Raw genomic sequence first — 16655 nt, forward strand, 5'->3', positions numbered from 1 at the left:
AATTTGTGTTCCGAAGATGAACGAAGGTCTTACGGGTTTGGAACGACATGAGGGTGAGTAATTAATGACAGAATTTTCATTTTTGAGTGAACTATCCCTTTAAGCAAGTGGTGTTGATGTTTTTTTTGTTTTTGTTTTTTTTTTTATGTAAGAAGACTGTCATTCTACTCAATAATGTGTTATATATGTATGTGTAGAGAATTAATGAGCAGAATGACAAATAATTGTAATATTGTTTTAAAATATTACTTTTCTTACTACATTTTTTATTAAATAAATACAGCCATTGTCAGCATAAAAGACAAAAAAAAAAAAAAAAACTTGGTGTATAATAAAATTTTAATTTAGATTTACATATTTTTTTTCTAAAAGTTCTTCCTATGTATTAATTAAAGGTTTAATTTTTATGAGACATTATTTAAATGTTTGTGCTGTCCCCTTTTCCCAAATAAATGCCACCTGGTTTTACGTTTTATCTGACGCAGTGACATTCAGACATGAAGTGTTACTTAAATATCCAAACACTTTGATTCCGCTGTATATTCAAGCTGCCTGAGTGCCCGTAAAGCACAGAGAGAGAGAAAACAGCAACAGCCTAAAGAAGAACCAACCATCTTGAGATGGGGACAAAGGAAGAGAGAATAGGAAACATTAGATTCAAGGACGGTGCATTTATAGTTTGGACAGATGGCAAAACCTTTTAAATGCCCCTGGAAGATAAAAGGCAATGGAGAAAAGAAGGTAATGATATCAGTCAGGAGCTCTGGCAGGTTGATATAAGATCAGGTGTCGTCTTTCTTTGGAGCCACGGCAGCATCAGAGGAACACATCTTCAGCCAGACTCGCTTCCTGCCGCGCCGCTCTGAACAGACTGTGACTGAGGGCTGAATGACTCCGGCTGTCTCTGAGATTGAATCGACTAATGCTGCCCGGAGCACAGCGCAAAATCCCATAAAAATGACTTTCACAGCACAATTTCTGTCCTGAATTGTTTGTTGACTTACTTCCTGTTGAAACAGGAAAGTGGGAGTTAAATTAAAAGTGCATGTCTGCTGCCCGAAAGAAAAAATTGCTTTAATCTCAAGCAAATTTTAAAGGCTAAAAACCTTTGACATCCTCTCAAAATGCAGGGAATATAATACAACGTAACTTGAACCTATAACTTTTTTTTAATTAAATGTGATATGCTAATGACAAAGTGAGTTATAAATGATTTCATTGATGTTTAAACACATTTCAAACAGATCCTCCACCTCCTCCTATACGCCTGCCACATTACACTGGCATCAACGCCACAATCCCAGTCCAAATTTCAGAGAACGAGTGTCATGTTGAAATAACACGCTGTCCGTTTCCCTGTACAGAGCATGACTAATTCATACTGTCTGTCAGCCCAGATCTGACACGTCTCTGTGGATTGGCCATGTGTTTATGCCACTGTTATTTAATGATTAACAGACCCTGTCTTTATTGTGATGGGGCACAAACTGGGCTTTTTTGTGCTGACAGGCTCACTTAACTCTCAGTGTAACCGATGGTGAGTTTCACTATGGGATGTGTGACTATCAATAGCCTACTATTTGCTCTTTATGTTGGGCTAGCATAAATTGATATTTCATTATTTGAATATCACAATTATCATCAATATCGGTATATCACGACACCCCTAGTCAACACAAACGGACGATAATGTTCTGTTTATTATACTGTAAACACATGCTGGAGTTTCACCGTCTGCTGCTTTAAATTTTTAAGTTCCTTAAAGACAGGTTGATTCTGATTGGCTGCAATCTGTTCCAATAAAGAAACAAACTTAACTACAACAGTTTTGGTGACCTTTGACTTCCATTGTATGTATAAAAAAAAAAAAAGAGATATTTCTCAAAATATCTTCTTCTATGTTTCACTTACATAGTTTTAAAGCAGGGCTGTCCAAACTCGGTCCTGGAGGGCCAGTGTCCTGCAGAGTTTAGCTCCAACACTGAAAAAATTTGTTTAAGGTAAGTGGTCGCCAAATTATTTATTTTAGCTACATTTAATACAAAAAAAAATATGTCGAAAGTTAGTCAACTAAATTTGTTTATTTAAATGTAGCTAAAATAAATTGATTGCAACCACCTACCTTAAAAAAATTTAGTAAATTCAATGAATAATTATTTCAGTGAACTTGCCTCAACACACCTGCCTGGAAGTTTCTAGTATGCCTAGTAAGAGCTTGATTAGCTGCTTCAGGTGTGTTTAATTAGGGTTGGAGCTAAACTCTGCAGGACACCAGCCCTCCAGGACCGAGTTTGGACAGCCCTGTTTTAAAGAAACTTAGTTGTGGAAAGATATGAGGGTGAGTAAGTGATGACAGAATTTTCATTTTTGGGTAAACTATTATTTTAATGTAACGTATAATGATTTAACATATAGTATATAATATAATATAATATAACACTTTAGATGTTACCAAACAATCACATTTTTAGGCTACCTGACAAAACACTTTACAGTGTGTAGCGTATCTGTCATTATGAAAACAGCAAGCATTTCAAATAAGTCTCAAAACAATCACCTGGAACCGATAAAGGTTAGTGGTCAGTAAAGGTTTAAGATTTGTGCAGACAGAACAGGTTGATGCGTATGTCACTTCTGTCTCCTGCCGTCATCCATTCAGCACTGTGGAGAAAAGTTCTCTCTGCATATTTTTTGTGTCTTGCCCTCAAGGCAATAAATCAAAGAATCGACTTTGTGCATGTATAACTGTGTGTGTGTGTGTGTGTGTGTGTTGAGGTGTGGGAATAAGTGCTGATCTGTCACAGGAGCTCAATGACAAGAATGACTTTGTAAGAGGTAAAGGACACACTCAAAAAAAAAAAAAAAAACTTTCAGCAGAACAGACGGGGTTTCTGTATCAGGCTCTCACACAAATCTCCTGACTGGCCTCCACAAATTCATGGAAGGGGAAGGGAGGGGGTGTGAAAAAAGAGATGGAAATACTTAATATCTCTCTGTGGACACGCCATAGCCTTGTTCTGTTATCTCTCTCTATTCATCCATGGATTATTTTTGGAGCAAATTGCAAATTAAGTTAGACCTTGTGCCAGAACTACAGTCAACAGCATTGAAAGTACCTTTTGATTTTTAGGTGACCCCATCTCCCAATTGATTTACCTTGATGGTTGTAATTTATTGTTTGCTTTTATCTTCCAGTGAAACTTCAAGTAGAAAAAGAGAAAAGATATAAAGAATATCTGAAATGAGATAAATGCTGAGCCGTAGCACAGCAGTTAGTGCATATGTTCTTGTGGCCAATGTAAGTTTAACTCTGTTTAACAATGTAATTTTTCCAATCCCATTAACCCACTTTCTGCACAGTGATTTCCTGTTACTTTCTAATGAAATGGTCTAATGAAAGATGCTGAGTAATGACCAATCATAATTTGAGATTCACAAAGACCGTATAGGACAGCAATATAACGTGTTACTAGACGCTCCTACTGCTAGATGCTCTAACATTATTGTATAGATGTATAAGTGAAAATAGCTTGTGAAAGTCTAGATTTACAAATCAAATTTTACAAATGAGATGCATTGGCAGAAAAAAAAAGAAAGTCATTTGCTTTGACAAAGAATCGATTTTCTAGATCTAGGAAGTGTCTGTACATAAATTGCAGCAGCGCATAATACATCATCATGAACACGATGAACGATTATCAATGCGTGAATCGGACTCACTCAGAATGTTGTCAATGTCTGACGCAGGTTTCCAAGCATCATTTATTTTTATAATAATTATATATTAAATTAAAATTGCTCTATATTAAAGTATTTTATGCTCACCAAGTCTGCATTTATTTGATCAAAAATACAGTAATATTTTTAAATATTATATAAGAATTGTATTGTATGTTAAGATGCATGTAATTTTAAAATGTAATATGTTTCTACGATGGCAAAGTTGAATTTATAGCAGCCATATGTGTGTTGAAAACAGTTAGGTTGATTAAAATAGTTGCGAAAACTATGCTTTTTTAGGTGAATAGAAAGTTTCCTTTATAACATAAACTTGTCACTTTTATTTAAATGCATCACTGCTGAATAAAAGTATTCATTTGTTTTCAAAAAATCTTACTGACCCCAAACTTTTCAAAGATTTGTGTGTGGGCAGAGGCAAAACATATAGAAGAGTGAAACTGCTCCCAGTATATTGTTTTGCTTAAACATGCAGAAATTAGATTATCGAACTTCACTGACTTTGCCACATCAAATCTGTACTAATTTGCATAAAGTTAAATTCTTCTAAGCTTTATTGTATCGCTGAACATGCCCACAGGTTGCTGTCACTCACATGGTTATAAATACACTATTTTTACAAAATAAGCAGCAAAAAAAATAAAAAATAAAAAACCTTGCTGCAAATTGCTCAGTATAAACACCCTTTTAGAGTTACTGTAGGTCACTGATCAATATCCTAATTTCCATTCAAACAGCGTCACATAGGTCATTTTCTTAGTCTTGAGCCTAATGACACAAGCCCATAATGGGCTCATTAGACCAGACTAGCTCAAACAACCTCCTCAGTACAAGACAGTGAACCCGAAGGTGATCATCTCCGCTGTCACTGTGCAATCTGTCATTTAGCTGGCTAGTATGAAGCCTTTGCCCAATCCATCAGGGAGTGTGTGCACTCCAGTGTCAGCTGGACTCTGAAAAACATGAGACTTGCTGCTCACAGGGTTGTTTATTTGGTGATTGATTCATCTGTCTTCTATGCCGTAGCTGGCTTTTGTTAGTCTTAAACTGTTTATGCTCCCATTGACATGCTGTATTAGTCATATAAAATGTCTGAAAGAAGGTTCTCAGAGAACTGAGGCCTTAAAAGGATTCGTGGCAAAGACATGAACTTATTCCACCTGCCATTTGATGAAATGATAATAAGCCCTTGACGTGTGGGCAGTCTGACTTTTAAGTAAAAATAAATGTGAACTTTGTGCTAATGGTATCATGGGATTCAAGTGTGGGGGTTTAATACAAATCAGTGGTACAGTACATCTGAAGCAATGGCAAAGGATTTTGAGAAGGCGCAAGCTAAAGGTCAAAGGAATAGTTCACCCAAAAAATGAAAACTCTGATCATTTACTCACTCATTGTCATGTTATTTCAAACTAGTACTCAAATCTATTAATGGCATCAAAATATACGGAAGTTAGAAAATAACTCCTTTACAGATCAGAACAAATTACATGAAACTGAGGCGATTATAATTTTGGGGTGAATTGTTTGATCATCTTCGCTTTTAAATCCAATAACAGCTTGCAATTTCAGCTAGATTAATCCAAAATATACAGGTTAACTGAATTCAGAAAAAAAATCTAAACTGTGTGTCTTTTGAATAAAAACATGATGCGATGTAGACTCGTCTTGTGTGTGTTTGCTGCCCTCAAGTGGCCCACTTGTGTAATGACCTAAAAACATAGTAACCTGCAAGTCAAAAACACACAGATTTCATAGGGTGTCTGGCATGACTTCATTTACAAATACTTTCCCACAATTCTTCCTTGCAATCTAAACCTGTTATTTAGTTCAGTCTGACTAAACTTGAGCCCTACTGACTCAAATGGCAATGCTTTTGAAATTACTGTACAAAATAGGCAGTTGTTACTTGGCTGCTAGTTCTGTCAAGAGCGAGAAACATGTCATCACACCATGTGAAGGGGGTGGAGAGGAACAGAACTTGAATTTCCCCTGACTGGACGTGATCAAGAGACAAAGCTGAGTCATATCTGCCTTGAGGGAGCGCTGAGCTCTTCCTGTTCCTCGTCCCCCCGTCTTACTGGAATCACCTCCTTCTATCAGTCCTGAGGGGGAGACCATCACTGCCCCCTTCTGCAGGAATAACTTTTCTGTTATATTATTTTAAATAAATCTCAAAAAGCCTGAAAACCATCTTAAGAAGGACTTTCTGGCTCTTAAAGAGGAAATGCATTTTGGTGTATGCATCAAGTCAGTTTCCAAAGATGCACAACAAATCCTGTTAGAATGATTACAGAACAAATAAGTTTGAAAATAGAAACCTGATTACCAGTCAGTAACCATTTATTGACTGTGGCCACTTTGTTTAACAGCAAAGTGGGAAAATTATGACATCCATACTGACATGTAGCAAGAATTATAACTCATAAACAATAACAGAAATTAAGCTTAATGCCACAATATGCAATGCAAAGTTTAACTGACACTGACAGAAATTATATATTTGTTTTAAACACATTCCATAAAGGAATTTTGCAGTCTTCTCCCTCCCTCAAGAGTGCAAAGAATTTCAGTTTTCACATTTTCTGCATTACTAGCACTCTTGACTTTTCTACATACTGCAGCAATGCTTGACATATGAAAACCTGCTACTCAAAGTAAAGAATAAAACAGGTTATAAAAACAATAAATAGTCAAATAACACTGTGAAATATAAGAGGATAAACTATTAGAAATAAAGTAGAAAAACACAAAGCTGCAATTGCAAGATTTAAAGTCATATTAGTATATAGTGAAATTGTGAGACAAAGTTATACTGGGAGAAATTAAATTGCAATGAGGAAAAATAAAGTTTCAGTTGTGACATCACTTACTATGAGGCAGGAACAGACTTCTATATTAACATGGATCAGGGTCAGGTCTCATTATGAAAATAATATTAATCTTATTCAGTGTTCTAATGGTTTAATCAAAATGAATTTGATTGCACTTAATATGTTATGTCATATTGGTAGGAGTAGTACATAAAATGCATTACATTTAAAAGATATTTATACTTTTAACTACGGTGGTTTGAGTCAGGTTTATAATAAGCTGCTTTATTTGGGGATTTGTGCATATGAAAAAAAATGGTATGAATTATTAAGTACTAACAAAATCTAGAATGTACAGATTTTTTTCAAAGGCATTTGCTGTAATATACAGTATATATTTTTTTAACCTGAGAAGTGGATCCAAACATAATCTTCACATTATTATATTTACAAATTGCTAATGCTTTTGAGCATAACTCTAGCATGAGAAAAGTCAGTGCATACTCAGCGATTGATGGTATCCATGATATTGAAGGTAACCCAGCTGCCAAGCCAAAGATGGGTTAGCAGAGTCTGCGTAAGTCTCCATATGGTTCTGATGGCAGGTGACCGTCGTCCCATGTTGATTTTCAGGTCCTCCACTGTAGTAATCACTGCTTTGGTCCTCCCAGTGGTGACTGAAGTGTCCATGGCTGTTGGTTGCGCAGTGGCTGTAGTGAGGGGATGGTACAGAGATCGATATGTCCTGGTACAAAATCCCAGGAGGTATCTCTGGAGAAGCTTTGAGAGGCCCTGGCTGATGGGGAATGTAGGTCTCCATCGGTTCCTGGACAGTTCCTGTCTTCCTGGGCAAGGAAATGTTCTCTTCTGGCTGCCGGTAACACTCCGTATGGGTACACTGAGGTGCATGTGCTTCACTGTCTGAATGTGTCTGCAGATATAAAGACAGTGTTGAAATGTGGTGGATGGCACGGCGGAGAGTGGCAATCTTGGAGAGACGCTTTCCACTAAGGTCATGTTTGAGGACAGTGCGCAAGGCGTTGAAGGCCTGGTTGTAGTCCAGGATGCGCTTCCTCTCTCGGACATTGGCGGCAACTCTCCGTGCTTTGGACCGCTTGGGCCGAGTACGCCTCTTAGCCGCTTTGAAGCCCTCCGTGTCACTGGGGCCGGATGACACCGAGTGCTCTGAACAAATCTTTGCAGGGCTTTCGCTGCAACTGTCGTCATCCTCACCCAAAGGACAATCCTCCAACTCATCCTCTGAAACTTCAGATTCCGTACTGGTGCTGCTCAGACTCATCGTTGTCAACTTTTGTCCTCTGCGAAATGCAAATCTTAGCTTTGGTATGAGAGATGAGAGTTCTTGTGGCCTGTGTGAACTATAAACAGTTAGCTTTGCAAAACAACTGCATGTTGAAATCCTCTCCTCACCTTCTAGATCAGATCTGTCAGTCTCAGAGAGGGCGAGAGGGGTTTTTAAAGGCAATCTGTGGATGTGTCACGTGAGCCAGCTGCCTATAAGCAAAGGTGTATTCTGTGTTTACAAGTGCCCTCCAGGCAAGCGTAGACATCAGTCAACAGGCTTTGACACACCTCCTCAACACACAGGATCTGATCTTTCCAACTAAACCGTGCCGAAAATGAGGAATGGCATTTGCAAAGCTGACAGATGCACGTAACTCCAAGGTGTGTATGTTTGGTTTTGACAGTTATATACTGATATTACAGATGCTTCCTCCTCATAAATTATGGAATCAGGGTTCATTCATATTTGTGTGACACTATAGAGGGATACACTTTTAAAAATAAAGGTGCTTTATTGGCATCCATGGTTCCATGAAGAACATTTAACAAAAGTATAGTTCTTTTAACAACAACTTTTTACTAAAAGATTCTTTGGGGACCCCAAAATGGTTCTTCTTCGGCTGGAGGACCAATGTTCTGCAGATTTTAGCTCCAACAAACTTGCCTGGAAGTTCTAGAGAATCTGAAGACCTCAATTAGCCTATTTAGGTGTGTTTAATAAAAGTTGGAAACTAAACTGTGCAGGAACAGGTTTGGACTCCCCTTTTGGAATTTTTATTTTTATTATATAATTGCTCCAATTATGAAAATGAATAAATGACATGAGGCTAAGCAAATTAAGACACAATTAGCATTTTGGGGTAAACTATTCTTTTAAGAAAAAGGAGTTCTAAACTAACCAGATTAGGATTCTTCAATTTACAACCAGTTACAATTTAAAAGTTCAAATTTGCAGACATATTTAGAAGCGCTTCAAATGTGCCTGTCTGCCTTTGGATGGTTGAGCTCAAAAAAAAGTCAGAAGCTGCTTTGAAAGAATTTTCTGACAGTTACAGATTTCAAAAAAAAAAAAAAAAAAAGAGTGGGAATACAGAACCCTTATCTCCAGCATAAAGAACCATTTCAGTATTAAAGGATTTTCTTGAACCATATGCACTATGATTACAATTATAGAAACTTTACACCATCTTTTTTAAGAGCATAACTATGAAAGTGCAGGTACAATCCTGCAGTGTATAATTCATAATTATGAACACTGGTCACTCATAATGCATTCCTAGTTTTCCTCCACCTTGATCCAGATGGATTGTCTAAGGTGTGTCCTGGGTGTTGAGAGAAAAATGGGAACATTCATGACAAATTACAGCTTTATCAGATAAGCCTCTTTTACCAATTTGCCTTTACACCTTTTCTCTGCCAAAGGGATGGAAAAACACTTATCATGTGTCACATAAACTCCATATCTCTGCATGGCCACAATTAGCTGTTGTGTATTAAGCGATTACTGGCCTTCCTGGGCTGCAGCGAGGGACAGTGTAATTTGGTTGTCTGCAAAGTCATAAATCTAATGTGCGCTTCCTGCGGGGCAAGAACAGACAGTAGCCACCTCACTTCAAAGCTGGGGAAAAGGAACACAGATATTTTACAATTATTACCTGTGATGACTGTGAGTTAAGGGCTTCGGTTGCCTTTTTATTCTCACTCACAAACAGCTTGTGTATCCTCCACTTGAACTCAGATGTGTTTTTGTAATCCAAAAATGCATTTTGTACTGAAAGTGGGCAATAGCAGATGCGGATAGTAGTGAAGTATTTTTACTTTACTCAAGTAAATTTAAAAAGTATCTTTGAGTGTTTTTCTTTGGAAAACTTTACTTCATCCAAGGCATAATGTCATACTTTTTACTGCACTACATTTCATAAATAAGTTGTTGTTTGTTTTACCTTTAATATGTAAGAACATTAAAAATGTAGTAAAAGTAAAATCTTTGAATTACTTTTACTTGAGTAAAAGTAAGAAAGTAATAGATTTCTAATGTAATTATTAGGTATTAAATTATATTTAATATAAAACGTAGTGCAGTAAAAAATGCAATATTATGCTTTGGAATGTTGTGAAGTCAAGTTTTCTAAAGAAAAACACCCTTTAGAAATAAAGTACAGACACTTTTACAGCAGAGTAAAAATACTTCACTACTGTCCGCCTCTGGACAATAGTGTGAAACTTTAACTAGCTGACCTCCTTCTATTATTTAGTATTTGGTGTGAATAAGAAATGGGAGTGTCTAACCACGATGTTGGAAAGTGGTCTCATGACATGAAATCTTCAGCTCAGTGCTTTTAAACTTGTCTCTATTAATGTAACGTTTTGCTTCAGGACAAAGAGTTTACATCAGACCAAAACACAAAACAAGTTTGTCTGACAAAACACTGGATTTTTTTTTTTCTATGAATAAAATTCATGTAATATAAATAAAATCATGTGAATTTCTCTTTTTCTTATCAAGAGAAAGAGTCAAGATTATATAGCTATTATACCCAAAATTATTAAAAAGAAAGAAATATTAAGACATACTGTATGCTTAAAACAGGACTTTGGCAATGTTTTGGACTTTTGCTAGTCTTGGAAACATTCAACTAATAAATGTATGCATTGTATGCCAGTATTTTCCAACATAAAAAATATAAATATCTGTTTTTTAACACATGTAATAATGTAACAATGCAGTGGGAACAGAAACTGTTTGGCTACCAATATTTTTCAAAATAGCTCCATTTATATTCTGCAGAAGAAGAAAAAAAAGTCATACAGGTTTGATATGAGGGTGAGTAAATTATGACAGAATTTTCCTTTTTGACTGAACAATCCCTTTAAGAGAATGGTATAAAGTCACAATGAACTGAGGAAGCCACTATAGACAGACCTGCTGTCAGGTCAAAATAGCAAAAGTGTTCTGCTTCTCTTGGGCTGTACTTATTTTACCATTTTCAAGCCTCCAGTCAAACCAGTGACTCAAGAGTGCTTTCTAACAGCTAAGATCATATCAGCAGTGGGTGGTGGTGCAATAACCTTTAAACAAGAAAGAGACGCCATTTCAGACATTGCTTCCTTCCTGTCCAACTTTTACTGCCCAATCATGACTTCAGCCATGTAGGTTTAGGTGTCCGTCTGATATTTTGCACACAATGCAATAGATTGGCTTATGTTAGACCAAAACTACAGTGACTAAGCCATCTTTCAATCCAGTTTTTAACATAACACAATCAGCCGGACCAAGCCTATTCAGACATTTACAGTGACAGACATACCGTATAACAGAAATCGTATCTTATTTGCACCTTCATCTGCAGTTTTACATTGTAATGGGGGAAAAAAGACAAAAAGCATATACATATTTACAACCTCTTTCCTAGTAGCTGAAAATGGTTATTCAAGTCATTTAGCTACTGTATAACATGTTTTGACTGATAGATGTGTTGACTTGATGTCCCTCATGGGCGTGGGGTGTTTTCCAGATCTCCAGTGAAAGGCAAATCAGTTTTTGTTAGCGGAAAATATAGTTGCTTGAGTGGGAATTACAACATCCTCTTCCTTTTCTTGTTCTGCAATTATAATCCAAAATGCAGGTTTGTTTAAACACAGGGCTCTGGATTGTGTCATACCGTGTTTGCTCTATAATTTGAAATTAGTTGTAAAATGCCACAACCTTTGCATGCTAATTACAGGCTCCTTTGGGACTTTACACTCAAATGGGAATAAAATCAATCAGACTTTGGATGTCGGACAGCTTTGTTGACCTGATAAACATAATGATCCCCAAATGCAACAGAAAACACCAAGGTAAGTATAGACAAAAACAGACGTACCGCAGCCAGACAGAGGAGAGCGTGGGAATGTCAGTGTAATTGTTTTTGGCGCTTTTTCTCAATGACCATGAGAGGAAAAATTAGGGGTCATGAGCACAGAAAGGAGAGACTGATGTACTTGGTAATTGAGGGGTTTGTTTGCAAGGTTTGGGAACTGAAATACTTAAAATAACAGGATTTTTTTCTTAAAACAATACAACAAAAACAGCATTTAGCTATATCTAAAATGCTTATTGAATTTTAAAAAAAAATTATTTCCTCAGTGTCACCCAATATCTAACCCGTCAGCCAAAGAGTGGTTTTTAATAGTAACAGCTTTGAACTGTTGATGGCCATGTCAAAGGTTAAAGAGCACCCTGGAGCTAGGACACTTAACCTGAACTGCCCTTCAAACCAATAAGAATTGATTCCCAGCTCATCAGATCCATTATTAGTATTAGAACAAAACTGAGATTGCCCTTTAAATTGAAATTTAAATTGATTTTGAATTAAGGAAGCAAACAGGATGCAGAATTGAATTTGAATGTATAAGGAAGTACAGTATTAACTGTATATGAAAAGCAAAGTTGGAAGTGTAAAAAAATGTTTGGAAAAAAAAAAAATCACATTTAAAAGTTTGCAGAACTTATGGACAGATGAAATGCAAGACCAACAGATAGGTGGACAGATAGATACACTAAATTAATTTAAGAGACAACTTTTCCGTTCTGGATTTTTCACAGCCCTGTATTGAAGCAGTATTCGCACTAGTTCACAAGATAAATATGCGTTTCATTTTCTCTACCTCCTAGAATTTATATTAAGTCAGTTGTTCCACTCCATGAGTGTGATTCTCTGCACTCCACAACCAGCAATGTGTGATTCATTTGTAATGGAAACATTTGCACACTTGAATCACCTACTGCCCCAGTCTAAGTGATGTACATAAACAATGATGATTTACAAGAAGGGTTGGCAGATTAATTGTCTCGTACGGAGAACTTCAAGCATGCTCTTAAAACCCATCCCAGCCTAGTCCTTTCTTGACAAATGGGAAGACACTAGCAATTATCAGTCGCCATGTATAAATCAAGGTCCTTTTAGATAGCCATGCGCTCGTTGGGAGAAGCAGAGATAGCCCAGCCATAATTGTGAATTGTCTAAAGATTTGTAAATCTTGAGTCTGAGGGTAGATAATGAGAAGCTGCTTTCTGGCAGTTATTAGAAGACAGTGACACAATTATTTAGATACATGCTTTTAAAGGGGTGGTGAGGCTTGAGAAGTATGCAGGGAAATTAGAGGTCCACATGGAAAACATGAATTCGTTACAACATTCTTTAGAACATTTTTTGACTCTATGTTACTGTAGGCTACCAGCCACTAATGCTTTAATGAAAGTCCTGGCATTTGTGCTATTCTGTTTTTAAATGTGTTCAAGCAGTTATATTAATATTGCGCATCTTTCACAACTTATAAAGAATACTTGACAAAAACATTGTTAACTGAAATAAAAATAAAACCTATAACTAGGAAAAACTGAAACCAAGCTAAAATGACTCCAAAACAAACTAAAACTAAATAAAAATGCCAAATTATTTTTCATTTTCATTTTTGATAGACAGTATACTATAGAACTGGAAATTAACATGTCACTAAACAATCGATATCGTAAACCATGATATACGTCATATTAATCATAGCAGTGAATCAACAAGTAATTCTGACTATTGTATCCAATTCTATACAAATACAATTGACTCGACTATAATAACATTGTGCACAACTGTGCTGTAAAATTTAGTGGCATTAAAAAAACTATTTATACTGGTTAGCGCATTAACTTTGGAAGCCCTAATATAATAGTCCACTAAGATAACTAAAAATAAGATAAATAAAACACTAAAACAAAAATAAACTGAAATCTGACAACAACAAAAAAAATAAGTAACTGAAAAAAAAAAAACTGGATTAAAAATTCTAACTATAGTAACTCCGCTCTCAACTAATTGCAATACTTTCTGCAGGGTCGAGGCTGGAAAAATGCATTTACAACATGTCAGGCATGCTCATATACATTCTCAAAGATTTAACGGTACAAGAAACACAAATTAACAATCACAATCCTTCCTTTGGCTAAGTGCATTCATTTCAAAACAACAAAAGGCTTATGAAGGCTTCCAGCCTTTCTTAGTCTGTTTTGATTAGCTATACTGTTAATTTACAGTAGGGGGTTCCCAAACGATCGCTGCGGGCGCATGTAACGGTGTAATGGAAATGTCTGGGACCTCCATGGCCCTTGTAAAAGAGTAAAACAGTACATTGTTGACACATGCCTCCTGATCTGCACTCGCCCCTTGTTAGCTGGCACGGCTGCCTGAGGTTTGATGAGGTTATGTTAAAGAAGGGTGTTGTGTCTTGTCAGGGGAGGATGGGCTGATTTTTCTCTTCGTCCCCTGACTCACAGCACTGGCTGCTTCTGTTCCATCAACAGATGTAAAAGAAAGAGGCGGCCCAGAAATGAATCACTCTCAGACAGAGTTAGAAAAGAAAACCAAGCTATACATACAAGCTTTCATTCACTCTTCTATGAAGACAGATCTTTGTTGATATTTTACAAAGCCATTATATAATGTACAAGCACTACAAATTACATTACAACTACATTTATACATGTAGAAAATGCTTTTATCCAAAGTGACTTTCAAAAGAAGAACAAAAAGTCAACAATATTTGTAATAGTTTAGACAAATACACTGTAAGACATGTTCAAAGTTGCAAAAACAAAGATTGTTGATGTGTTGTACAAGAAAAATGCATTTGTCTTTCTACTTTAAATTCAAAGGAAAAATATTATTGTAATGTTTTTATCAGCTGTTTGGACTCTCATTCTGACGGCACCAATTCACTCCAGAGGTTTCCATGAACAAGTGATGTAATGCTAAATGTCTCCAAATCTGTTTAGATGAAGAAACAAACGTATCTACATATTAAACTGCCTAAAGGTGAGTACATTTTCAGCATATTTAAATTTTTTGATGAATTATTCCTTTAATGTGTTACTTGCAGTTTATTTGTAATTATTTCTGGAATTTACTAGCAATATCGGAGTGAAAACTGTTTCAAAATACATCCTACACCAATCGAAGAAGCAAGCTAGAGAAGAACTGCACAAAAGAAAAGAAGTCTTGTATGTGTGTTTGTGTGTGTGTGTGTGTGTGTGTGTGTGTGTGTGTGTGTGTGTGTGTGTGTGTGTGTGTGTAAGTGTATTGGTTTTATACCCTATGTATCACTGGTAATGCTTGCAGGCCTTATTTTTTAAACATTTACTGCTATAACACATAATCTGATCTTGCACATCAAAATGCATGCGCATGAAGACAATACTACCTGGATTAAGATGAAAGCTGTCTCACTAAGTACTGCTATATTTGTGATGGGCTTGTCTCCATGGTGACAGCCAGTGGGTGCAAGAGTCAAACTGACTTTTTACTGCCTGCACCTCATTTTTTCCATGTCTGACATCAAGTAAACAACCCTAATGATTTACCAAAGCGAGTGCACCTTCACAACAACACCACAGGCATTACAATTAAACAAGTTTGAATTGATCCATACTGAAGCAAATTCTTAATATTCAGATTTGTTTTTGAAACAGTACTGTATCAACTGTAACATTCCAGAAGAGTGAAATATGAGCTGTTAATGATACTAACTGGGGTTCAGATGAAAGCATGTTGACAAGACGCAAGGGATATGAAATCACTCCTGGCCTTTCAGTGGTAAGATGGCATGCTCAAGGCTAGTCGCCCCAATACCTTTATAGCAGCATTACAGAGACAGAGGACTAGCATTATTTGAGCGGCTCTGTGCAATTAAAAGAACCAGCCTTTCACTCAAGGGTTGCTAAATTGCTAGATTACTAGAGCCGAGTTATGTGATTTATGCTCTGGCTGGAGTCTGTGTTTGACAGAACTTAAGATGCGATGACATGGCCTGTAGGTAATACTTGTTATGTCCTAGGAATGCAAGTTGTAACCTCTCTTCATAGTTCAGACTGCCCTGAAGATATATGCATTAAAACAATTGCACCTAAACACATTACATGTCTAAGCGTATTCAAATTTCTTCATCTTTCTCATTTAAGTATCAGTTTATACTGAGAATGATAGTTTTACTGCACATATTTGTTTTCTTTGAAATAAAACACATAACATTATTTTCAGCTGTGATAGTCCAAGAGATTCATAGAAAAACACATTCTGACATGCTCAACCATAAAAGATGTTTTGAATACACTATTAAAACACATGTCTGAAAAACTTGTCATGCATCAACTGTTTGTGCTATAATTGGAGTTGTTTTGCTCAAAGGTCCACCAATGCCGATTACGCAAGCAGTACGGGAAGGCTAGAGAGAATTCTTAACACATGAAAAAAGAAGTGAAAATACAGTTACTGCTACTTTGGTTTCACATAAATGTGGAACTTGGTAGCTTTTGCTGTCAACACTCAGGACAGTTCAGGAGTTCACACAGGAGTTCACAGAGGTTGTTGTCCATGTCATTCCATCCTGAGAAATCTGACCACTTCAAAGGATTTGAACATGCTAAAAATAGTTGAAGAATTTCCCCTGCTTTATTATAATGAATGGAATGCCAGACTCTGTATGCCACTGGACAATAAAAATAATCCTATTATATAAAACAATGAATAAATAAAATAAAAAACAACGTTGTTTTTATGATTCTAAGTTAAATAAACAATTACAACTTAATTAAAAATGTGATCTAACAATGCATATAATACAATGCTATATTTACGGCTATACTAAAGATACTAATTGTCATAACAGTGTTTGTCTGCCCCCCTCTGGTTAATTTAAGAGAATGCATGGAATTTAAAGCGTCTAAAAATAGCAAATCACATCCAGCAAATAGGTTTTGGGGGGGGAAAC

At 36.3% G+C, this 16655-nt stretch overlaps 1 protein-coding gene and 2 long non-coding RNA genes across 5 annotated transcripts; 1 reads left to right on the top strand and 2 right to left on the bottom strand.

The window, feature by feature from the left end:
- Nucleotides 1-437: 437 nt before the first annotated feature.
- LOC131520272 (uncharacterized) lies at nt 438-2199 on the bottom strand. Its single transcript, XR_009266018.1, has 3 exons — nt 2123-2199; nt 1912-1981; nt 438-1007 (listed from the first exon to the last, which is right to left on the bottom strand). It is a non-coding gene; the product is annotated as an uncharacterized LOC131520272 (long non-coding RNA).
- Nucleotides 2200-2274: 75 nt separating this feature from the next.
- LOC131520271 (uncharacterized) lies at nt 2275-16219 on the top strand. 3 transcript variants are annotated; one of them, XR_009266015.1, is made up of 4 exons: nt 2275-2338; nt 11582-11696; nt 14574-14704; nt 14800-16219. It is a non-coding gene; the product is annotated as an uncharacterized LOC131520271 (long non-coding RNA). The 3 variants fall into 3 exon arrangements; XR_009266016.1 differs by lacking the exon at nt 2275-2338 and adding an exon at nt 11427-11482; XR_009266014.1 differs by lacking the exon at nt 2275-2338 and having other exon boundaries at nt 11447-11696.
- LOC131520268 (class A basic helix-loop-helix protein 9) lies at nt 6693-9424 on the bottom strand. Its single transcript, XM_058744358.1, has 2 exons — nt 7983-9424; nt 6693-7870 (listed from the first exon to the last, which is right to left on the bottom strand). The coding sequence occupies exon 2, from the start codon at nt 7849-7851 to the stop codon at nt 7045-7047; it is 807 nt and encodes a 268-aa protein (XP_058600341.1). The 5' UTR covers nt 7852-7870; nt 7983-9424; the 3' UTR covers nt 6693-7044.
- Nucleotides 16220-16655: the final 436 nt, after the last annotated feature.

The sequence above is a fragment of the Onychostoma macrolepis genome, chromosome 15 (genome assembly GCF_012432095.1).
Source record: "Onychostoma macrolepis isolate SWU-2019 chromosome 15, ASM1243209v1, whole genome shotgun sequence".
Classification (NCBI taxonomy): domain Eukaryota; kingdom Metazoa; phylum Chordata; class Actinopteri; order Cypriniformes; family Cyprinidae; genus Onychostoma; species Onychostoma macrolepis.

Excerpts from the sequence above, each read along its gene's own strand:
- LOC131520268 (XM_058744358.1), bottom strand. The coding sequence starts at position 7,851 with ATGAGTCTGAGCAGCACCAGTACGGAATCTGAAGTTTCAGAGGATGAG.